Consider the following 25,923-nt stretch of genomic DNA (forward strand, 5'->3'; position numbering starts at 1 on the left):
CAGAGCATAGGTAAGATTAAATTGGAGCAATGAAATAGAACCAGTTGAGCGATTCCTTAACCATCAGGATTAATGAAAATAGCACTGCAGAACATCAGAGCTTTACTGTAGGACCTTGGAGATAACAACATGCTCAAGTCTGGAATGATGTAGATTCCACTTTTTAAAATCAGATAAAAACTTCAAACTATAAATACAGCACAGTTACTTTATACTTTACCTTTGTTGGAAAGTAACGTTTAGTTTTGAACTGCTTCAGGAAGGAACAAAGAAAAAACGTTGAGAAGAATAAAATGATTGACCAGAAGAGGACATCAGGAACATAAGGCCCATGGTGGCCACAGGCTGGACCAACAAACATCCCACCGTACGTCTGGCATTCCTGAGGGAAAACACACAATAACAATATAATGGCAAAAGTAAAAGCAATTCACACAACATTCAGAAAAGCATGCAACATATTAAGCAAAATATTGGTAAAGTTCATTCAAAACGTTAATGTTATGTGAAGGTCATGTTGAAGTTGCATAAGACATTAGTGAGCTCAAACTTGGAGTGTTGTGTGCAGTTCTGGTTGCCTACCAACAAGAAAAATATGAAAAAGAACAGGGAAGATTTACAAAGATGTTGTTGGGATTTGAGGACCGTGTTGCAGGAAAAGGTTGAATAGGTTCAGACCTTTTTGTCCCATGGTGCATAAGAGAATGAGGGGAAATTTGATAGATATATACAAAATTGTGAATGGTGTAGACAGGGTATATGCAAGCAGGCTTTTTCCATTGAATTTGGGTGAGACTAGGACTAAGGTAAAAGGTGAAATGTTTAGGGGAACATGAGCGAACAACTCCACTCAGAGGGTCGTGAGAGTGTGGAACTAGCTGCCAGTGGAAATGGTACATGAAGGTTCAAATTCAGCATTTACAATTAATTTGATAAGTACATGGATGGGAAGGGTATGGAAGGTTATGGTCCAGGGCAGAATAATAGGATGGCATCGATTAGATGAGCAGAATGGCTTGTATCTGTGCTGTAGTACTCTACGACTGTGACACTTGCTTGCTTCATTCTGGGCTGATAGGTTTCATTCACCAAAGACAAACTATTCAAGGCATTTCAAAGCAGTTTTAAATAGAACAGATGATGCATAAAGATATCTAAACATGATACTCACTGAAACTGTGAGATTCCCCCATGCAACATTATCTGCAGATATATTACTTTGGCGCCAAATCTTCAACGTACTATTGGAAGGATTAGATGGTTCAGCACAGGCACATCTAAGAAAGTATTATCCAAACAAAAAAAAAAATCAGACATTTAAAAAACATTGCAGGAAATTACACAGAAATCATTATTTTTCTCCTTTGTGGTGAATTATCCATTCTGATTGATCTTTTGGCCATAAACAGAAAGTAAACCATACTATTTAACCAATGTTCATATTATTATTTACCAAGCATGTAACAAATGTATGCAATAATGTTTTCTGTTACTGTATACATTTGGATCTGTTAACATTTTCAATAAAAGATATATCCACAGATATTATTGCATTAAACAGGAGTTCTGACATATTGATCTAAATCAGTTCATCAAGTGTATTGGCTTAACAACAGGAATTCTGCAGATGCTGGAAATTCAAGCAACACACATCAAAGTTGCTGGTGAACGCAGCAGGCCAGGCAGCATCTGTAGGAAGAGGCGCAGTCGACGTTTCAGGCCGAGACCCTTCGTCAGGACTAACTGAAGGAAGAGTGAGTAAGGGATTTGAAAGTTGGAGGGGGAGGGGGAGATCCAAAATGATAGGAGAAGACAGGAGGCGGAGGGATAGAGCCAAGAGCTGGACAGGTGATAGGCAAAAGGGGATATGAGAGGATCATGGGACAGGAGGTCTGGGAAGAAAGACAAGGGGGGGGGGACCCAGAGGATGGGCAAGAGGTATATTCAGAGAGACAGAGGGAGAAAAAGGAGAGTGAGAGAAAGAATGTGTGCATAAAAATAAGTAACAGATGGGGAACGAGGGGGAGGTGGGGCCTTAGCGGAAGTTAGAGAAGTCGATGCTCATGCCATCAGGTTGGAGGCTACCCAGGCGAAATATAAGGTGTTGTTCCTCCAACCTGAGTGTGGCTTCATCTTTACAGTAGAGGAGGCCATGGATAGACATGTCAGAATGGGAATGGGATGTGGAATTAATATGTGTGGCCACTGGGAGATCCTGCTTTCTCTGGCAGACAGAGCGTAGATGTTCAGCAAAGCGGTCTCCCAGTCTGCGTCGGGTCTCACCAATATATAAAAGGCCACATTGGGAGCACCGGACGCAGTATATCACCCCAGTTGACTCACAGGTGAAGTGTTGCCTCACCTGGAAGGACTGTTTGGGGCCCTGAATGGTGGTAAGGGAGGAAGTGTAAGGGCATGTGTAGCACTTGTTTCGCTTACACGGATAAGTGCCAGGAGGGAGATCAGTGGGGAGGGATGGGGGGGACGAATGGACAAGGGAGTTGCATAGGGAGCGATCCCTGCGGAATGCAGAGAGAGGGGGGGAAAGAAAGATGTGCTTAGTGGTGGGATCCCGTTGGAGGTGGCGGAAGTTACGGAGAATAATATGTTGGACCCGGAGGCTGGTGGGGTGGTAGGTGAGGACCAGGGGAACCCTATTCCTAGTGGGGTGGCGGGAGGATGGAGTGAGAGCAGATGTACGTGAAATAGGGGAGATGTGTTTAAGAGCAGAGTTGATAGTGGAGGAAGGGAAGCCCCTTTCTTTAAAAAAGGAAGACATCTCCCTCGTCCTAGAATGAAAAGCCTCATCCTGAGAGCAGATGCAGCGGAGACGGAGGAATTGCGAGAAGGGGATGGCTTTTTCTGTTTACAACTCCTCCACATGGACTTCCCACATTTTGTAAGGCAATGCATTCTATTTTTAACTGCATTATGATACGCTGCGTGAAGACAAGACACAGGAGCAGAACAACGCCACTTGGCCCATTGAGTCTGCTCCGCCATTCCATTATGACTAATTTATTAACTCTCTCAACCCCATTCTCTTTGTAACCTTTGACATTCTTACTAATAAAGAACCTGTCAACCTCCACTCTAAATATACCCAATAACTTGGACGCCACAGCTGTCTGCGGCAACGAATTCCACAGATTCACCACCCTCTGGCTAAAGAAATTCCTCCTCATCTCTGTTCTAAATGGACCTCCCTCTAGTCTGAAGCTGTGCCCTCAGGTTCTAGGCTACCCGACTCTAGGAAACATCCTCTCCACATCCAAGTTATCTCGGACTTTCAATATTCAATAGGGTTCAATGAGATCCTCCCATTCAGTCTTCTAAACTCCAGTGAGTACAGGCCCAAAGCAATCAAATGATCCTCCTACATTAACCCTTTCATTCCCAGGATCATTCTTGTGAACCTCCTCTCCACCCTTCTATGTGATACCTATTTCAGCTCATTATAATTAACACTTCTTTATAGGTATAAACAAAATAAATACTATCTGGACTGAATACTAAAGTCATCAAAAAATATTTCAGTGAGGTGATGGAACGAAGAGAATAGGAGACAAGGTTTGTGGTGGAAAAGAGGAGGACATTAGTAATCATCATTTCAATAGAGGTGCAGATGAATATAATTATCTTGTACAAAAAGATCTGATTTTTATGCTCTTTTTTATTTGAGGATATTGGGTGAAATACTTGTGAAGTGTAGTCTCAACTATAATATAGCAGTAACATGCAACAGTTAATGTGTAGATGGGAAGATTGTATAAACAATTACAAGATACAGGTTCTTCCCAGCTTACAAATGCCCAACTTATGAACAGCTCGTACTTATGAACGAGCATTTGAGAAACCAGATCTAATGTTCTCAATTGACGACTCAAGAAACCGGCAGACATAAGGATCTTCAACATCCGGGACATGTTCTCTATTCATTGCTACCATCAAGGAAGAGCTGCAGCAGCTTGAATATGCCCACTCAACATTTTAGGAACAGTTTCTTCCCCTCTGCCATCAGGTTCCTGAATGGCCCATGACCACTACCTCACTATTCCTCTTTTGCAGTATGTACTTATTTGTATTGAAATTCAAGTAATTTGTTATAGCTGCTCTGTACTTGTGCTGCAAAACAACAAATGTCATGACTGATGTCAGTCACCATGAACCCGATTCTGATTCTTTCAGAACCTCCTTGCATACTTTTATTAATGTAGGTCTCCATGGACTCTGCCTTTGCTTCTTGCTGCCTTGGGAAGGCAGTTAACATATTCAAAGACACCAGCCATCCCAGACATCATCTCTTCTCTCTCCTCCTATCAGGCAGACGATACAAAAGCCTGAAAGCATATACTAATAGGCTCAAGGGCAGCCTCTATCCCACTGTTAAAAGGCTACGGAACAGACCTCGTACAATAAGATGGACTCTTAACCTCAGTCTCCCTCACCATGACCTTGCAACTAATTGCCTGCTTGCACTGCACTGCCTCTGTAAACTGTAACACATTATTCCACATTCTATTATTGTTTTTCCCTGGTACTACCTCAATGTATCCGATGACGATGTGATCTGTATGAATGGCAAGCAAAGCAACATATTTCACTATACATGTGACAATAATAAACCAAGTTACCAATTTAGGGTAACAGATTTGTATTTTTATTGAAGCAATTTATTATTTAGTTTACTGGGACAATGGTCCATATATGTCAGACTATGACCTCTCTCCCAATTGACCCAGAGGGCTAATCCTCCTTCACGTTATTTGACTCAGGGCCATCCATGTGCCTTAGCTCTGATGATGGGTCCAAAACATCAATGACAGATCACGTTACCACTTCTATCTTACCACTCTGCAGCCTGACCTGCTTCAGTAAGTATTCCTGGCATGTTGTGTTTCTATTTCAGTGATGCCCTTTACCCGTACTTTGTACTTGACTGAAGCCCAGAGGCTTGTGCCCAGGCTCTGTCTCCCCCTCAGTGACACAGGTGCATGGAAGCATATGATAATTTCATCAAAATTACAGTAAGCAAAGAAAAATGCATCAATTGTTTCTGCTTACGAGTATTGGGTAAGTGCCTCCAGATTAGTGTTCATGTTGAATGGATACTTCTCTCCCAGGTCAAAGAGCTTCTCCAAAGCTTCATAAATGAATATAATGCAAATCAGAGCAGCAAAGGCCTCTTCTGTAAAGCGAGTGATGTAGCAAACCAGGCTACTCGAATCCGTGGCAACTAATGCAATACACAGAAATGCAGTCCACAGTCCAATGCTGGCACGGAGTGACAGATATGAAAGCTCATATTCTCTGTTGAAAGAAATAGGTAATTGAGTCATACTTTAGTACATAATTGCTGACAAAATACAAAATCAATGCAATTACAATTGCCTGTGTACAAACTAATTTATAATCACAAAGTAGTTTGAAGTATTTGCCTGATTGACTAATGGGTAGCCTATTACATTATGTTGGGTGTCAATGCTATTGTAATAACATGCTTCTGGACCAGTACAAATGATATAACCATTTTCTTCGTTAAAGGTTATCAAGAAAAATCAATCAGGTCCTGATGAAGGGTCTCAGCCTGAAACGTTGACTGTACTCTTTTCCATAGGTGGTGCATGGCCTGCTGAGTTCCTACAGCACTTTGTATGTGTTACTCAGATTTCCAGCACCTGCAGATTTTCTAGGAAGAGGTGCAGTCGACGTTTCAGGCCGAGACCCTTCGTCAAGGGTCTCGGCCTGAAACGTCGACTGCACCTCTTCCTAGAGATGCTGCCTGGCCTGCTGCGTTCACCAGCAACTTTGATGTGTGTTGCTTGAATTTCCAGCATCTGCAGAATTCCTGTTGTCTGCAGATTTTCTCTTGTTTATGATTATGACATTAAACGATCTTGAATCACAATGCAATAACTGTACTAACTAACTTGTTAATCTCAGGAATGATGCCCAGATTGCAATTGATTTCCAAATGCTATTTCTAAAGCATGCAAGTTACAAAATCAGAGAGTTAGACAACTGACTTTTGCCTTTTCAATTCTAACTGTTCAGGTTTCTGACAGAATTGGTTAATCGAGTATGGAGAAAAAAATCAATGAAACAAGACAATGAGAGCAGGTTAAGCTGCTTTCGTACACACCACGCTGCAGGAATAAGTCCTAATTAAACTGGCTTCTGAGATCAACCTTTGACACCATGAGGCTCATGATTCAATGACTCTACTCTCCATTAAGCAGGCTATCAAAAGTGAGCTTGAGACCAAGTTTGTCCTGATCTGTGAGAGAGGAGATCCATCCAAGCTGGAGATCAAGTGAAAGAATGACTGCTCCATTCCCAGACTGTCCAGAGACCAGATTGATGTTGTCAAATATGATTGACTTTTTATATTATCAAGCCAACACATCTTGCATTAATTGATGCTTAAGTACTTCAGAAATTACAATAAAGGAAACCAAAACTCTCCTGCAAAAGCCAGTCACAAAAATAATTCCTCTTCCTCAGAATTAAGGCAGTACTGTCCTGTTGTCCTTCAGATATACTAACTATGATTCCATTAGATTAACCTTAAATCCTGGGAATTAACTCAAGCATTTTGGAAAATCAAACCATGTAGGACTTACAGTATACTATGAGTGGTAGGGCACTAGGTAGATTAATGAACAAAGGAACCTCTGAGTACAAGTGCATTGTTCATTAAGGTATTGCAGGTACACACATTGGTGAAAAAGGTCCTTCATCAGTCAGGGCATTGAGTACAGGAGTGGCAATTGAATAAGTCATTGGTGAGGTTGTACTTCGGAGTACTGCATACAGTTCGAGTCACCTGTTATAGGAAAGATGCAGTTAAACTAGAAAGAGTGCAGAAAAGATTTGAGGGTGTCATCAAGACCAGTAGTCCTGAGTTATTGCGAGAGGTAGGGTAGGCTAGGTCTTTATTCTTTGGAGTGCAGAAGAATGAGAGGTGATCTTATAGAAATGTACAAAATTATAAGAGAAATAAATAAGATGGGTGGGGGAGTTGAAAACTAGGGGACATAAATTTAGGATGAAGAGGAAAGATTTAAAAGGGATCTAAGAAGCAATTCCACTCCCCCCCCCCCCCCCACAGAGAATGGTGAGTATATGAAATGAGTTGCCAGAGTAAGTGATTGAGTCAGGTACAATAGTATCATTTAAGAAGCACTTGAATAGGGACATGGTGTGGAGGGATATGGGCTAGACACAGGAAATTGCGAACACAAAATATTCTGCAGATGCTGGGGTCAAAGCAACACGCACAACACGCTGGAGGAACTCAGCAGGTTGGGCAGCATCCGTGGAAATGATCAGTCAACGTTTCGGGCTGGAACCCTTCGTCAGGACTGAAGAGGGAGGGGACAGAGGCCCTATAAAGGAGGTTGGGGGGAGGGTGGGAAGGAGGAGGCTGATAGATTCCAAGTGTAAAACCAGTAAGGGGAAAGATAAAGGGGTGGGGGAGGGGAAGCAGGGAGGGGATAGGCAGGAAAGGTGAAGGAATAGGGGAAAACACAATGGGTAGTAGAAGGAGGCGGAACCATGAGGGAGGTGATAGGCAGCTGGTGGAGCGGGCAGAGTGAAACTGAGATGGGGGAAGGAATTACTGGAAGTTGGAGAATTCAATGTTCATACCAAGGGGCTGGAGACTACCCAGAGGGTATATGAGGTGTTGCTTCTCCAACCTGAGTTTAGCCTCATCATGGCAGTAGAGGAGGCCATGTATGGACATATCCGAATGGGAATGTGAAGCAGAGTTGAAGTGGGTGGCAACCGGGAAATCCTATCTGTTGTGGCAGACGGAGCGGTGGTGCTCAACGAAGCGGTCCCCCAATCTGTGTCGAGTTTCACCGATGTAGAGGAGGCCGTACCGGGAGCACCGGATGCAATAGATGACCCCAACAGACTCACAAGTGAAGTGTTGCCTCACTTGGAAGGACTGTTTGGGGCCCTAAATGGTGGCAAGAGAGGAGGTGTAGGGACAGGTGTAGCACTTACGCTTACAGGGATAAGTGCCAGGTGGGAGATCCGTGGAGAGGGATGTGTGGACCAGGGAGTCGCGGAGGGAGTGATCCCTGCGGAGAGGGGTGAAGAGGGAAAGTGTGCTTCGTGGTGGGGTCCTGTTGAAGGTGGCGGAAGTTGCGGGGGATAATGTACTGGATCCGGAGGCTGGTGGGGTGGTGGGTGAGGACAAGGGGAACTCTGTCCCTGTTGTGGTGACGGGAGGATGGGGTGAGGGCTGAAGTGCGGGAAATGGAGGAGTTCTGGGTGAGGGCATCAGAGATGACGGTAGAAGGGAAACCACGATCCTTAAAGAAAGAGGACATTTGAGATGTCCTGGAACAGAAAGCCTCATACTGGGAGCAGATGCGGCGAAGATGGAGGAACTGGGAATAGGGAATGGCATTTTTGCATGTGGCAGGGTGGGAAGAGGTATAGTCGAGGTAGTTATGAGAGTCAGTGGGCTTATAGAAGATGTCAGTGGACAGTCTGTCTCCAGAGATGGAGACCGAGAGATCAAGAAAGAGGAGAGAAGTGTCCGAGATGGACCAAGTGAATTTGAGGGCTGGGTGGAAGTTTGAAGTAAAGTCAATGAAATTGACAAGCTCAGCATGGGTACAGGAAGCAACATCAATGTAGTCGTCAATGTAGCAAAGGAAAAGTTGGGGAGCAGTACCAGTATAGGTTTGGAGCACAGACTGTTCCACATAACCAACGAAGAGGCAGGCATAGCTGGGGCCCATGCCCATAGCTACACCCTTGGTCTGAAGAAAGTGGGAGGAGCCAGAGAAGTTATTAAGTGTGAGTACCAGTTCCACCAAATGGAGGAGGGTAGTGATGGTGGGGAACTGGTGAGGTCTATTGTCCAGAAAGTAGCGGAGGGATTTGAGGCCTTCTTGATGGGGAATGGAGGTGTATAAGGATTGGACATCCATAATGAAGATGAAGCGGTCAGGACTGGGGAACCGGAAGTTATTGAAGAGGTGGAGAGCATGGGATGTATCCCGGATGTAGGTGGGGAGGGACTGAACTATGGGTGACAAAATGGAGTCCACGTAGGCAGATACAAGTTCGGTGGGGCAGGAGCAGGCAGAAGCTATGGGTCTACCGGGACAGTCAGGCTTGTGGATCTTGGGGAGGAGATAAAACCGAGCAGTGCGGGGTGTGGGAATTATGTGTTTTGTGGCTGAGGATGGAAGGTCTCCGGAGTTGATAAGGGCGGTGATGGTACGTGAGACAATGGTTTGATGTTTTTTGGTGGGGTTCTGTTCCAGGGGTAAGTAAGAGGAGGTGTCAGAGAGCTGCCGTTTGGCCTCAGTGAGGTACAGGTCCATCCGCCAGGAAATTGCGACTAGCTGGGAGGACACCAGGTCAGCAAGGTGGTAGACTGATGGCCTGCCTCATTGCTCTATGACTCTAATATGTCAGACTGAGTAAGCACGGTATTATGCTGAAGAACAATGACTTGTTGCCTGGTATAATAATGTTATAACTTGCTTATTGAAAGAACAAATATTGTACACAATGACTTTCAAAATCAGTTTTAAAGTGAGCCTGATCTTGTTTCCTTTGTGGCTTGTGGCTTCTGTAGGATCCACTGGCCTTGTTCAAAATTTTCAAACTTAGGTCCCACAACTCTTTACGTATGCCATCACAAAAAAAAATGATTGAAATTGACACTTCACAAAACACATTCTGGCTCCAAAACTGCACAAGGGTGATCCCTTCCACTATATTTATGAAATGACGGAAGACTAGGAGAAACACTGCTCATTTTGAAAACCAAGATATTTGCTGCATATTTATGGGACTGTCTATCTCCAAGTTAGTTACAGGTTATTAAATACAAGTTAGTTCAAACAAACTTGTAAGTAGTTGGTAGGGCAACTGGAGAAACCCAATAAATTTGTCTTCCCATAGGAATACCTAGGCTGTTTCTTTTTAATCTTAAGAGATTTTGGATAACCAAGATCAAGAAAAAAATGACACTTCTCAAGATCTTCCTTTGATTTAGATGCAAATAAGATTGTTCAGAATTATAACTTAGTTCAATGTCACCTATTTTTGAATATAGATCTGAATAAATCTAGATCAAAAATAACTATGCCAATGATGTTGTGAAAGCAGACTCCTGTAATAGCCATATATTTTTAAACACTTGTGGAGTAGAAATTAGATCTAAGGTATCTTCCACGTGCCATCCATGTATCATGTCCAAACAGCAATACGAAAATGGTCACTTTTAAATTCAATGCCAGAAACAATGAATGCCAGAACAGACTGAGCAATGCCAGGCACTGTAACCATCACAATCTGTCAACAAATACCTGATATTTTATTTACCCTCACCTCCACCCCAACTTGCTAAAATTTTCTGATGCCATCCATAAGTTCACTCCCCAAGCAGTGACCAGAAAATTTTCATGACGGCCACAACTAGATAACTGAGCATCTCAGCAAATGTTATATTACTGTTCTTGAATGTTGAGAGTCTAAGCTCAAAGTGAAATATTCAATACAGAAAACAGGGTCCTCAAACTATCCAGGAACTGAACATCTACTTCTTTATACAATTTTATACCACAGAGATAAGGAAAAAAGATCATACCATTAATTAGTATTTGTATCAAATCAAAAAAGACAATTGATGGGAGATTTAAGATCTCCTCATCAACTCTGTCATGCTCTGATGATTGTTGTTTGGCATCTCAAAGCAAGTCCTTCAACAATTTAAAAGTAAATTGTCAGTCCACCACGGTATTTGGCCATGCACTTTTGTTGCATTTTTAGAATAACTTCATAATTTACCAGTGTGATGCAAACACTTATCACCCTCAGTAACTTCAACATAGAATCAGAAGGTCTCATGAAGCACTTTTCTTTTTAAGGCATGGCCTCCATTCAAGGATAGTCTGTGTTCGTAAAATAATTTCTACGTCTACGGTGATGACTTAAATACTAACAGCATCTTTGCCATCTCTAATGATATTATGAGTTACAAGTGATCCCTATTTAGCAATCTACTCGAAAACCAAAAAAAAAGAAAATTTCTGTACTTTTGGAGTGGAGGATTGAGAGCTGTTTGTCTCCCAGTATGGGTCTGAAGACACCAAAAGTAGTAAGATTTAAAACTCAGTAATGATGTATTGGGTTTGGGGTTCACACCAATGTGTGTACTTGGTCAACATTAACTGACTATGCTACGATTTTCTCTGTCCTGTCTTCTGATAATGTTATACTTCTGGTGTTAATTATTGTCCTACTGGATCCAAATGGTAGGGGACTACAGGGAAATGTGTATGAGCACATCCTATATCTTACAAGTAAGAAAAAAGCTTTCATCTGTGGCTGACCCAGTGCAAGATAAGGAACATCTGTGTGCTTGTACTTGCAGGACCACATCCCATGCACAATCAATCTTCATGCCAATGCCATATGTGTTATTTTAACTATACGTGTTATGTGTAACTAGATGTACTGCATTTTGCACCTTGGCCCAGGAGCAGTACTGTTTCATTTTGCTGTATAGCTATGTATGGTTGAATGACAATTAAATTTGAACTTAAGTCATATGATTGACAGCTCTTCACTGACGCAACATTCGGCAATTCAATGAGCATTCCTTTAAAAATGGAAACAAATGTTAACATATTGTGTGCTTAAGTGCAATTGCTCCCTTCTTCACCAAATCTTAATATAGAGTATCGGATAGAGTCATAGAAAATACAATACAGAAACACACCCTTCAGCCCATCTAGTCCATGCCGAGCTATTAGCTTGGCTAGTCCCATCGACCTGCACCTGAACCCAATAACTTTCCTTATAATTTGGGTTCTCAAGTTCTGGCAACATACTTTGATCTGTTATAAATTGGACTTGGGTGTGAAAAGCAATAGGAGATTATTATGTATTCAATATTTTAGTAATACTTGAGTAATTTGATTAAGCATTCTTGTTCATTTAAATAATTAATTATAGGTTATATGCATTAATATGTGAATTGCATATGTCATCACACTACCACGTGTGTGCCTTGTTTAAAGTAAACACAAAGTTAGACCTGCATCTTCAGACCCCCATATCTTCCTTTGAAATAGTTTAATGTTTTGAAGTTACAAAACATAACAGGCATGTTATGTTGGTGTTGAATGTTATGTTAACACAATCCTCGCTGATTTGATTTAACACAAATGACACATTTCACTGTATATTTCAATGTAGATGTGACAAATAAAGCTAATCCATCTTTTTTTTTAAATTTAACTCACTGTACTCTTAAATTAATATCTGTTTTTATTTCAAAGACCTTCCATAAACACAAGATATCTCAAAGATTATAAATACTTCTGAAACAAAGTAGGTAAAGCCACCACCAAATCCGGACACAGAAAAATCCTACAAACAGTAATGCAATAACCTGAGGAACACACACACACACAAAATGCTGGAGGAACTCACACATGTCAGGCAGCATCAATGGAGGGGAATAAACATCGACGTTTCAGGCCGAGACCCTTCATTGGGACTCAGGAATAATAACTTAATTATATGACTTTTTAAAGTGGTGTTGCTTAAGGGATAATTATTCTGCAGGACACAAGGAATAACTTTACCACTTCCTTGTGATGTAGTTTCCTTGTAATATGTCACATCTGACGGAGAATGCAATCATGCCTATATTTGACATCTCATCTGAGCAGTGGCACCTCCAACAGTGTAAATCTTCCCTCCTGTGAGTCACCTTAGCTTTGTGTTTTCGAGTCTCTGCAGCAGGATTTGAATACACAAACATCAAGCTCACAAGCAAGAATTCTCCCTCTTCAACCATAACCTCAGGAGTGCCAAGTAATCTTAGCATCCTTTCCACTTTTCTCCTCAATGCAAAAGTTATGTTTACACTTTGCTCTGCTCAACTCTGGCAAGGACGCAAACAAGAGCACACCACATGCACACGCACAATGAATATGTACTATAGGTAACTTCATTTCCAAAAATAGCAAAATATTAAATAAAATCTTACTTGCAGAATTTGAATAATATTTTTTCAAACACAAGCACAGGTCCTGTACTTCCCAAAATGGTCAGCGGCTGTCCAGCAAACAAAGAATAGACAATTCCTGTCATTGAAGCTCCAAAGAGAGATTCCAATGCACTCTGCAGGTAGAAACAAAATAAACAATTATGTGTTTGCACATTTAACAGGGTGGGTGGTTGGTAAGGGTGGGGAACCTCAACCTCATTGGTAAGCAGAAGCAAGGTTTCTGCTCCCATGATTTATGGGTAAATTAGAGAGATTTTAAAATATTGTGCATCAGTGAACACTGAATAATTGCTTTAACACTCTTTTTTTGGTAGGGACTTTTAACAAAAGCAGAAATGTAGAAGTCGCCAGATGAGGCAGCATCCATGTTGATAGAAACATGTTTTCAGTTCTCATTAACATTTCAAGTTAATGAGAACTGAAAAAAGATGCTTTAATTTGATGTGGGGGGGGAGGCAAAGATGGTTTGTCTGATAGGTGCAAATGTCAAGAGAACAGTTGATTTAACAGTTTGAAACGGAAGAGAAAATAAATTAAATTTGCAATATTCTCTCCGCCCATTCAGTTTTGGAAATAAAACAACTTTGTACTTGTTTTCTCCCTTTAATGAAAAGTCTTTGACCTGAGGCTAGACTCTACTTTTATCTCTTCATGAATATTGCTTGTCAGTTAAGCATATCCAGCATTTTCTGACTTTGTACTGATTTTGCACTTGTAGATTCTTTTTAGCTTATTTTACATATTTTAATTCAATGCTGCAAGCCCACCATATTCAAGATGAGACAAATTGTTGAAGATTAATATACTGGGAGTAAAGCTTGGTTGTTACAACTTAATGATGCACAATGCAATAAAAAACAAAAGATTCTACCCATAACACGAGGAAATCTGCAGATGCTGGAATTTCAAGCAACACACATAAAAGTTGCTGGTGAACGCAGCAGGCCAGGCAGCATCTCTAGGAAGAGGTACAGTCGACGTTTCTAACCATTCTAACCATTGTCATCCTGTAGCTTGCTACTTGCAAGTAGCAAGTAGTGTACAAAGATTACCACTGCTTTGTACACTAACATTTTGGTGTCTGTTCAGAGATCACGATCACGAAAGACTCTTGTACGGAGGGTCTTTTAAGAGACTCCTGGATAGGTATGTGGAGCTTAGAAAAATAGAGGGCTGTGGGTAACGCTGGCTAATTTCTAAGTAAGTACATGTTCGGCATAGCATTGTGGGTCAAGGGGCCTGTATTGTGCTGTAGGTTTTCTATGTTTCTGTTGCTATGAATGAATGAATAAATAAATAAATAAATAAACAAGAAAATTGAAACTTAAGAAAATTTCAGATATGCTCTTTCTACACACTTTCTAAACTGATTGTTTAAAGATTGTAATATTCTATTCAAACTATTCACCTTTAAATATCATCTCTTTTTATTACTTTTTAGCAACATAATATTATGGATTACAAGTTGAAACCAGGTATCCATGTGATTTTAATATGCATCTCAAAATGTTTTGAGATGATTTTATAGAAGCAAGCCAGTTGTAGATTTACACAAACTCTTAAGGAAATAATTTTGCCAGGTCTTCTTTTATATTGCTCAATAGCTTGAAGATACATGTATTATCTGAACTTGAAGATACTTTAGTTACAATGAGAGAACTGTTACATTATTATTATGTTATTCTGCTACAAGTGCGCTATAAGGTCATGGTCAATTTGCTCAGGTCATTCAGAATTTGAGCTACACCAAAAGTCTATCATATTTAAAAATGCTTGGCAATTTTAGGTTTCTGGTCAAAATTCCACACCATTTCAAAACTGTTGTGTCTGAGCAGCAATATACCATAATTAATATATTGAAGCACAGACTACAAATTGTGTGTTACAAAAACGGTAATGTTGTCTCAAACAACACACATAAAAGTTGCTGGTGAACGCAGCAGGCCAGGCAGCATCTAAGGGGTGCACTCGACGTTTCCGGCCGAGACCCTTCATCAGGACTAACGAAGGGTCCTGACGAAGGGTCTCGGCCTGAAACGTTGACTGTACCTCTTCCTAGAGATGCTGCCTGGCCTGCTGCGTTCACCAGCAACTTTGATGGGTGTTGCGTGGAGAAGGGGGAGGATCATGGGACGGGAAGCCTGGGGAGAAAGAGAAGGGGGAAGGGGAGCCCAGAGGGTGGACAGTAGGCAAGGAGTTATAGTGAGAGGGACAGAGGGAGAAAAAAAGAGAGAGAGAGAAAAAAAGGGGGAAAATAAAACTATTTAAAAAAATATTAAATGAACAAATAAGGGATGGGGTGTAAAGGGGAGGAGGGGCATTAACAGGTTAGAGATCAATATTCATGTCATCAGGTTGGAGGCTACCCAGACGGAATATAAGGTGCTGTTCCTCCAACCTGAGTGTGCCTGCCTGCTGTGTTCACCAGCACTTTTTGTGTGTGTTGCTTGAATTTCCAGCATCTGCAGATTTCCTCGTGTCAACGTTGTCTCAAAGCTAGTTTACATGTCTTCACTTTTAACAGCAACAGAACCAGGCCAGTCAATTCCTGGCAGGTTGTTTGGTCACTCAGGGAGAATGCCTTACCCCCATTTAGTTGGTAAAATTCCACATTCCCCAGAACATACTGGTACAATTCTACTCTGTGTTCACAGAGAGCATCCTACCCACATCAGCCATTACTATCTTGCTTGGTGCAGCATCCTCTCACAATATACGAAGGCTACAGTGAACTGTCAGGCCAGCAATCCACCATCACTGCAGGACTTCTGTATGTCCAGGATAAAGGAATTGGGCAGGAAATACCATTGTGGACACTATCCACTCAGCACTTTTTGTTTCCAAAATATGAGAAATTCTGCAGATGCTGAAAATCCAAAGCAACGCATGTAAAATGCTGGAAGAATTCAACAGGACAGGCGGCATCCATAAAAATGAATGAACGGTTGACATTTCAGGCCAAGAAGAGTTCTGAAGAAGGGCCTCAGCTTGAAATATCAACTGTTTGTTAACTTCCATCGATGTTCCTGACCTGCTAAGTTCCTCCAGCATTTTGTGTGTGTTGCTTTGCCTTTTCCAAAAGCTCCCTTGTGAAAAGTACAACAGAGCAATTAAAACAAAAACTTCACACCATCTTAAAAGCTTATTACCCCAGACAGTTAATCTGATCAACCATTCTAATTAACCCATCCCACCACCCTCTGGCAATTACCCCTGTCACTGCACTGTAAACATTTTAAATCATTTTTATAACGTTGTTTATATTGTAAATAGATGCTGGTATTTATGTATTTTGTACATTTTATTCCATATCCGTATTTTAACATACAACTTCATTTTCATATAATTGTTTATTGAATGTTGTTTTTTGTTGTATGTCGTGCCCTGATCAACACACCACAGTAAATTCCTAATACATGTATGTGGTGAATAAATACTTGTTTTCATATTCCTTCCAAAATACAAATAAATGATTAATTGGTAAGACCCTACAAAAAGGTAGTTTTCCAAACAAAATTCAATTGTTTGCCATAAACAGGACACAGGGCTAGAAATAAGAAAAAGAATGACTCAAATACGTACTATTCTATTTTCTGTTGCTTCCCCAAGCAATCCGCCAAAAGTGATGACAGGAGACATACAAGCACAATAAAGGAATAGAATGGAAGCTAGGCACTGCAAACTAATTGCATCCTTGAAGTCACTCAGGTAAAACGGCCACTTCCTTTTGATATCGCGGATTAAGCCACCAAAGATCCTGTGAAGCAAATTAGGAAGTTTATACAAAACTTAAGAATTCAACAACTTACTTTAAATGCACATAATAATCTGCAGAAACAAACATTTATTATCTCAATCTCGGACAAAGATTTTTGTAAGCTCAATCACTACTCAACGAAGCAAACTACTAACGAAGCAAAAGGCTAATTTAAGTTATAGTTAAAGCAACACATACAAAATGCTGCAGCAACTCAGCATGCCAGGCAATCTGGGTATAGGGCCGCCTCAGCCCCCAGCTTTCTGCTTTCCAAAGGGATTGCCCCCTACGCGACTTGTCCATTCATCCCTCCCCACTGATCTCCCTCTTGGCATTTATCTTGCAAGCAGAAAAAGTGCTACTACACCTCCTCCCTCACTACCGTTCAGGGTCCCAAACTGTCCTTCCAGGAGAGGCAACACTTTACCTCTGAGATTGCTGGGGTCACTTACTGTATCCGCTGCTCCCAGTGTGAGACCTGACGTAGACTGAGAAACTGTTTCACTAAGCACCTGTACTCTGCCAGGAAAAGTGGGACCTCCCAGTGGCCACCATTTTAATTCCACTTCCCACTCTCTTTCCAAAATGTCAGTCCATGGCCACCTTCTACTGTCACGATGAGGCCACACTCAGGTTGGAGGAGCAACACCTTATATTTCGTCTGGGTAGCCTCCAACCTGATGGTATGAACATTGATTTTCTGAACATCCAGTAATGCCCCCTCCCTCACCATTCCCATTTTGCTCCCTCACCTTATTTCCTTACCTGCCCATCACCTCCCTCTGGTGCTCCTCCTTCTTCCCTTTCGTCCACGGTCTTCTGTTCTCTCCTACCAGATTCCCCCTTCTCCAGCCCTTTATCTCTTTTACCAATCAACTTCCCAGCTCTTTACTTCATCAGTCCCCCCATCCCCAGTTTCACCTATCACCTACTACCTTGGATTTCTTCCTCCCCTCCCCGCACATTCCAAATCTGACCTCATCTTTTTCTGATGAGGGGTCTCGGCCTGAAACATTGACTGTTTACTCTTTTCCATAGATGCTGCCTGAGTTCCTCCAGCATTTTGAGTGTAATAAGTGGATTACAGATTTGCAGATTTTCATTTGTTAGTAAGATAGTTAAATTAGTTTACATAGAACATGAACATTACAGCACAGTACAGGCCCTTAGATCCACAATGTTGTGCCAACCTTTAAATCTATTCAATGATCAATCTAACCCTTCCCTCCCACATAGCCCATTTTACTACAATACACGTGCCTATCAAAGAGTTTCTTAAATGTCCCTAATGTATCTGCTTCTACCACAGATACATTAGGGACATTTAAGAAACACTTTGATAGGCAGAGCACTCCACACACGCACCACACTCTACGTAAAGACCTTACCTCTGGCAACTCCACTACACTTTCCTCCGATCATCTTAAAATTATGCCCCTTTGTATAGCCATTTCCACCCTTCAAAAAAGTCCCTGGTTATCCACTCTGTCTTTTCCCTGTCATCCTGTACACCTATATCAAGTCACCTCTCATCCTCCTTCGCTTAAAAGAGAAAAGCCCAAGCTTGCTCAAACTATCTTAATAAGACATGCTCTATCATCCAGGCACCATCCTGGTAAATCTAAGTTACATTAACTGTTCTATTTATTATAAATTATTATAAATTACTATGATTGCATATGGCACATTTAGACGGAGAGAAAATGTAAAGATTTTTACTCCTCATGTATGTGAAGGATGTAAGAAATAAAGTCAATTCAATTCAATTCAAAATCTCTTCTGCACCCTCTCTAAAGCTTCCACATCCTTCCTATAATGAAATGACCAGAAATGAACACAATATTCCAAGTCTGGTATAACAGGGTTTTATAGAGCTGCAACATTATCTTGTGACTCTCGAAATTTAACCCAGTAACCGTGCTGAAGTAGTAAACATAGTTTCATTTTTAGTCCTGAATGTTTCTGGCATCTCCAAGCCTGAATGCTTGAAAACACAGTGAGCAAAACAGTTTTGAATTGTCTTACTGCTTATTTCTCACCAACTATCAGTGACAATAATCACTACTTTTTAAACACAAGCACGCGCAACCGACGCTATTTAAAAACTGTTTGCTCTGAGCACAATGTAGTCTTGATAACGGCTACACAAAAGCAAGTGACTGAGAAAAAACATCCCGTGAAAGGATATCATAAACACAAGAGGTGGCACAGACGCTGGAAATCCAGTTCATACACAAATGCTGGAGGAACTCAGCAAGTCAGGCAGCATCGTTGGAGGGGAATAAACAGTCAACGTTTCACGGCTGAGACCCTTCATCAGGACCGAAAAGGAAGAGAGCAGAAGCAAGGATAAGATGGGGGAGGGGAAGGAGTACAAGCTGGCAGATGATAGGTGAGACGAGGTGAGGGAGAAGGTTGGGTGGGTGGGTGGGGGAGAGGGATGTTCCACCTTCTTATTCTGGCTTCTGCTCCCTTACTTTCCAGTCCTGATGAAGGGCCTCCACCCAAAATGTTGACTGTTTATTCCCTTCCACAGAAGCTGCCTGACTGGCTGAGTTCCTCCAACATTCTGTGTGTGTGTGTGTGTGTGTGTGTGTGTGTGTGTGGGTTACTCAAGATTTCCAACATCTTCAGAATCTCTTGTGTTTATGGGAAAGATAGCAGGTAAAGCGTGCTAATGGAAAGGGGAAGAAGCAACCACTGTCACTGATGGAGGACTTCAAAAACTGTGGTGGCTTCCTACAGTGTTTTTAGTAATGAGTGTCTGGCATTTTCTGCAACAATGTAACCCAGGATCAAGAAGAGGGCAGGCCGTATTTGTCTCAAGTCACAGATACAGATTCGATGACTCTATTTGATTTGAGTCGCAGATACAGACCCTCTGGCCCAAGTCCATGCCAACAATGTTGGGTCTAGGCCCAAAACATCGACTGCTTATTCCTCTTAGACCCTGGCCCCTCCCCTCCATGTGTTCATAATTAACACGAGTCAGATTTACCTAGCTGCCAAAAATGCATGAATGCTCATTTACCACATAGTTAAAGGTAGTGATCAACAGACAGAAATGCAGAGAAACTAAAACTGACTGATGATATTCAAAGAATTGACTAAGACATGAAACCAGTTTATACTCCAGAGGAGCAAGACTTCCGCTTGACTTAAAAGAAATTTGCACAAACACGTTTTATTGGATAAAGAAAGAATAAAACAAAAGAAAAAGAAACAAAGCTGATGCCTTTCATGTCAGCAGCAGAGATACAAAGACCAATAAAAACCATTTGGAATCAGCAAGACCTTCAAAGGGGGAATTTGAAATAAAATTGACACAGAATGTTAACATCAACTCCATTTCACCATTGAGAGAATAAGGTGGAATAAAACAAGTTGGGGACCGTATCTACAAAGATGCTGCCCAACCCGATGAGTTCCTCCATCAGATTGTTTAATGTTGACTCTATCAACAGTGCTATTGAAATAAAAATAAGGGCATCTAGATACAATGGGTATTACTTTGCATCAGTATTTACAATAGCTGAACAACCTTGGAGAAGTAATACTTTATGAGGGAAGGAATGTCACCAAAATTATTGTAATGGCAATATGGAGAGTAAGCATACGATCAAGCAGGAGTTCCTAACCTCGAGTCCACGGACTCCTCAGTTAATGGTAGGGGTCCATGGCATAAAAAACGTTGGAAACCCCTGCTATAGAGTGACTTATCCCCAGGACTGGATAGGAAATATACCTAGTTCAGAATTTGAAAATAGAATATATCCACTCATTATCCCTGTTTGACTAGGTGACTTGTTGTGTTTCAGTGCTGCCATGGGTGGTGGTAGAACCAGATACATTAGAGACTTTTAAGAAAACTTTAGATAGGCACACGTGAGGAAAATGAACTTCATGTCAGTAGAGAGGGTTAGTTAGGTTGGTCATTTGATTACTACTTTAATTGTTCGGCACAACATTGTGGCCAAAGGGTCTGTTCCTGTGTTGTACTGGCCTATGTTCTATGTTCTAACAGAAACTCGATCTGTTTCTGTTTCAGCTTGTATTTACAAAACATTACCATAATCTCACCCTCCTCAAACTTTTACAACCTGCCTGTCCGTCAAAACATATTCAAAATATTGTATATAAAACACAGAAAAATTAAAAGCCAAGGGTAGCATTAAAACATATTACTGCTATTTCATTCTTTACTCTACTAACATCATTCAGCTTATATGCGCTAATTTATGACTAATTTCACAGGTAACAATTACTTCCATAGTAATTAATATGTAAAACAAACCTTCCAGTACGCTCTAGTTCTGGCCCAGTATGATGTTCTTCGTGATTTGGGGCTCCATTGGTAACCGTTGAACAATTCGGAACGGGAGGGAATTTACGCTTTTCCTTTTCAAATGTATGAAACAGAAGTAATTTAACAAATGAGCTGCAGCATTTCATTTGCCTTTTTTTTTCTGATCTTACTAGAACTAGAGCTCATTTGTTAAGGGTGAAAGGTGAAAAGTTTAAAGGTAACTTGAGGGGATCTTCTTCACTCAGGCGGCAATGACAGTGTGGAACTATCTGCCGGTGGAAGTGATTGATTTGGGTTTGATTTCAGCACTTAAGAGAAATTTGGATAAGTATATGATTGGGAGGTGTTCGTAGGGTTATGGTCTGGGAGCAGATCAATGGGACTAGGCAGATTAATAGCTCGACATGGACTAGATGAGCTGAAGTGCCGGTTTCAGCGATGTATTGTTCTATGACTCTAAAACTAGAAATGCAAAATTAAATTACATTTTCAAAAGTATAGAAAGGAAGTATTGTCTAAAGCTAAAGTAATTGATAGCCCCAATATGTGTAACTTTGAACCAAACGGAACAGGGATAACATAAGCAGAACAGCTATTGAACATTGATTGAGGGAGGGTGAACAAAATATTGTTTCAGAAAAAGAGGCAATTTTTTCCTCAAAAGGAGTCTGTTTGTTATTCTTCAAACTGCTGCCGTTATGAATATGGGCAAGTGTGCGGGCAAGTGTAAATGAATATCCAATCAATTATCAAGAATGGAAAAATGCATTTTAATTAACCAAAATCCACCATTTTTGATGGTGAGTTAAGCTAAACAATCTTGAATTTTGATTAGGCGATGTAATTTCCAGTACAAAAGTGTGAAGGAGAACAAAATAATTGTTATTCTGGATCCTTACTTTTCCCAAGCAGTGTGTTATTACTGCCCGTTATACCACTGGCATTGGGCAGCAATGAAGGTCATCCACCTCGATGGTGTTCAGGGCTTCTTTCATCATACCAGTAGCTTCCTTTCAGTTTTCACTGCAAGCCCCACAAGTCCCAGGTGGAGACTCAGGAATACAGTCATAATCAGATGTAGAAGGGTTCTTCATTGCTGTTTCTGTAACAATTCTGTTTTACCAGTCAGGGTTCACCCTGAGCTGAAACCCTGAACCTGGAGAAATGATCAACATCTTCACCCACTAATGGACCCCTCCACACCCCCAACCACCAGTACTTTAACATTTTCCATCAGTTACCTGTGCCTAGCATCACTTTATGAACATACAATCAAACTATCTATATAAGCTATCTTATGTACAAACGTATTTATATTTATTATTTTTTGTGTTCTTTATCTTATTGTGTTTTTTTGTGCTGCATCCGATCCGAAGTAACAATTATTTTGTTCTCCTTTACACGTGTACTAGAAATGACATTAAACAATCTTGAATCTCGTGTACCTGTACCTGCTGTCACTTTATGCACAGTACACAATGAATGTATACACACTAGTATATTCAATCAACGTATATAGGCTATCTTATGTATTTATATTTATTGTATTTTTATTATTATCTTCTTTATCTTATTGTATTTCTGAGACTGTAATTATGATTCTCACCTGAGATGGGACACATTTTGGTGGTTCAATTCGTATTGAAGGATCCCACTCACCCGGGGGGAGTACAGTAACTTGATCTAAAAATTCATCTATTCCTGCCAGCAGGTCAGTACGATCCTTTGCTTTATAGGCAACATCGTGGAAAATCTTTGGATAGGAATACATATATAAAAACACATTCATTATCTACTTCATTTAAGTACAGATCCAGTAAGATGACCATGTTCTTTCAACAATTGCAGTTTTAAAGCTAAGTTATCTTAATTGTTTAAGGTTTCAAAGATAGTTTACGGTATAGCACACACGAGGAAATCTGCAGATGCTGGAAATTCAAGCAACACACACAAAATGCTGGTGAACGCAGCAGGCCAGGCAGCATCTATAGGAAGAGGTACAGTCGATGTTTCGGGCTGAGACCCTTCGTCAGGACTAACTGAAGGAAGAGCTAGTAAGAGATTTGAAATTGGGAGGGGGAGGGAGAGAACCAAAATGATAGGAGAAGACAGGAGGGGGAGGGATGGAGCCAAGAGCTGGACAGGTGATTGGCAAAAGGGATACGAGAGGATCATGGGACAGGAGGCCCAGGGAGGAGGGGGGAAAAACCCAGAGGATGGGCAAGGGGTATAGTCAGAAGGACAAAGGGAGAAAAAGGAGAGTGAGAGAAAGAATGTGTGTATATAAATAAATAACGGATGGGGTACGAGGGGGAGGTGGGGCATTAGCAGAAGTTAGAGAAGTCAATGTTCATGCCATCAGGTTGGAGGCTACCCAGACGGAATATAAGGTGTTGTTCCTCCAACCTGAGTGTGGCTTCATCTTGACAGCAGAGGAGGTCGTGGATAGACATATCAGAATGGGAATGGCACGTGGAATTAAAATGTGTGGCCACTGGGAGATCCTGCTTTCTCTGGCGAACAGAGCATAGTTGCTCAGCGAGCGTCAGGTCTCACCAATATATAGAAGGCCACATCGGGAGCGCCAGATGCAGTATATCACCCCAGCCGACTCACAGGTAAAGTGTTGCCTCACCTGAAAGGACTGTCTGGGACTCTGAATGGTGGTGAGGGAGGAAGTGGAAGGGTATGTGTAGCACTTGTTCCGCTTACACGGGTAAGTGCCAGGAGGGAGATCAGTGGTGAGGGATGGGGGGGACAAATGGACAAGGGAGTCGCGTAGGGAGCAATCCTTGTGGAAAGCGGGGGCGGGGGAGGGAAAGATGTGCTTGGTGGTGGGATCCCATTGGAGGTGGCAGAAGATACAGAGAATTATATGTTGGACCCGGAGGCTGGTGGGGTGGTAGGTTAGGACAAGGGGAACCCTATTCCTACTGGGGTGGCAGGAGGATGGGGTGAGAGCAGATGTGCTTGAAATGGGAGAGATACCTTTGAGAGCAGAGTTGATGGTGGAGGAAGGGAAGCCTCTCTCTTTAAAAAAGGAAGACATCTCCTTCGTCCTGGAATGAAAAGCCTTATCCTGAGAGCAGATGCAGTGGAGACAGAGGAATTGCGAGAAGGGGATGGCATTTTTGCAATGACAGGGTGGGAAGAGGAATAGTCCAGGTAGCTGTGAGAGTCCGTAGGCTTATAGTAGACATCAGTAGCTAAGCTGTCCCCAGATATAGAGATAGAAAGATCAAGAAAGAGGAGGGAGGTGTCGGAAATGGACCAGGTAAACTTGAGGGCAGGGTGAAAGTTGGAGGCAAAGTTAGATGAAGTCAACGAGCTCAGCATGCATGCAGGTGCAGGAAACACGGCCAATGCAGTCGTCGATGTAGTGAAAGAAAAGAGGGGGACAGATACCAGTATAGGCTTGGAATATGGATTGTTCCACAAAGCCAACGAAAAGGCAGGCATAGCTGGGATCCATACGGGTGCCCATGGCTACACCTTTAGTTTAGAGGAAGTGGGAGGAGCCAAAGGAGAAATTGTTAAAAGTAAGGACTAATTCCACTAGACGGAGGAGAGTGGTGGTAGAGGGGAACTGGTTAGGTCTGGAATCCAGTATAGTAAATTTAATTTAGAAACAGAATCAGAATTAGGTTTATTATCACTGGCATGTGACGTGAAATTTGTTAACTTAGCAGCAGCAGTTCAATGCAATACATAATCTAGCAGAGGGAGAAAAAAAAGTACACAGTAACAGTAGTACACAGTAATTATAATGGAATTTATTTACAATTGCACTTTATATATTTTCTAAAATGAAGTAAATTTACTGATCTTTTTCATATAAACATTTATTTTATAGATGAAGTATTAGCTTAACTGAAGAGTAATGAAAGGAAGCAAGGTCTCAGCTTCACAATATTTTAGTTAAAGTCCATCGCAGACTGAAAATACCCAAAAGGCCTATTATAATGAGGTAATTCCCTTGTAAACTTGCCTCATCTGTCATTAAGGTAGCTATTGATCTACCAATTTCATGATATTGCTGTGCTTTGCCTGACGGTCCCAACATAAGAAACAAAAATCTGAAAGGAAGGAAATTACATGTTAGAAATTAAATTATTCCAATTTGCTTGGTATCACAACAAATTTATACCAATGAGCCAAAAGCCAATTCCTATCATCACTTTTTGCAGTTGGCAATGTAAGTACCAAAACTTACAACATCAACAAAATCATTCTACAAGTATATCGAATTCCTGATATCAAGGAAGCGATAATCTGTATTTTTTGGATTAATAAAACACTCCATGTGTGAACTGTATTAGTAGCAATATATTGGCTCTGAAATCTATTTCATCCACAATATTTTTGAAAATAAATTAAATTAATAACACACATATCAATGAAATAAGAAGTTATTGTAAGACATTTTATTCCCAGAACATTTACTTTCCATACTCTTCCCTCCACACAATTATAAATCTATTATTTATGTAAATTCGTGTTGGGGTGATTTATTAACAGTCCATGAAACATTTTATTTTGCTGATTTTAGCTAAATAACTAGCTTAGAAAATCTATATAATTTGTTGCTTAAACAGTTAGTTTCCTATTATGTTATTAATTAATTGAAGCAAATCTATCTAACCAAAATATTTACCAATCTTTAAAGTTAAAGCAAGCATTAAAAATATTTAGAGGAATTGCAGATAATCATGAAACAAGTCCGATATAGGATTTGACATTTAAAGAGTCTCTGTCCATCAGAAACATTTCACAAACTTGAGTACTGGTAGTTTTGGACTTACT

General features: G+C 41.0%; 1 protein-coding gene across 4 annotated transcripts in view; it reads right to left on the bottom strand.

Annotated features, from left to right (window-relative positions):
- The window catches only part of LOC140212416 (sodium bicarbonate cotransporter 3-like), a 145,476-nt gene that overhangs the window by 33,074 nt on the left and 86,479 nt on the right, over window positions 1-25,923 (bottom strand). For all 4 annotated transcript variants that reach the window (XM_072283178.1, XM_072283176.1, XM_072283177.1 and 1 more), the window contains 8 exons: window positions 25,109-25,196; window positions 22,727-22,873; window positions 21,109-21,212; window positions 16,640-16,814; window positions 13,037-13,170; window positions 5,065-5,310; window positions 1,172-1,277; window positions 221-382 (listed from right to left, as the gene is read on the bottom strand). In XM_072283178.1, coding sequence (XP_072139279.1) covers window positions 221-382; window positions 1,172-1,277; window positions 5,065-5,310; window positions 13,037-13,170; window positions 16,640-16,814; window positions 21,109-21,212; window positions 22,727-22,873; window positions 25,109-25,196 — 1,162 coding nt within the window. The remainder of the gene's footprint in view (window positions 1-220; window positions 383-1,171; window positions 1,278-5,064; window positions 5,311-13,036; window positions 13,171-16,639; window positions 16,815-21,108; window positions 21,213-22,726; window positions 22,874-25,108; window positions 25,197-25,923) is intronic.

The sequence above is a fragment of the Mobula birostris genome, chromosome 19 (genome assembly GCF_030028105.1).
Source record: "Mobula birostris isolate sMobBir1 chromosome 19, sMobBir1.hap1, whole genome shotgun sequence".
Lineage (NCBI taxonomy): Eukaryota > Metazoa > Chordata > Chondrichthyes > Myliobatiformes > Myliobatidae > Mobula > Mobula birostris.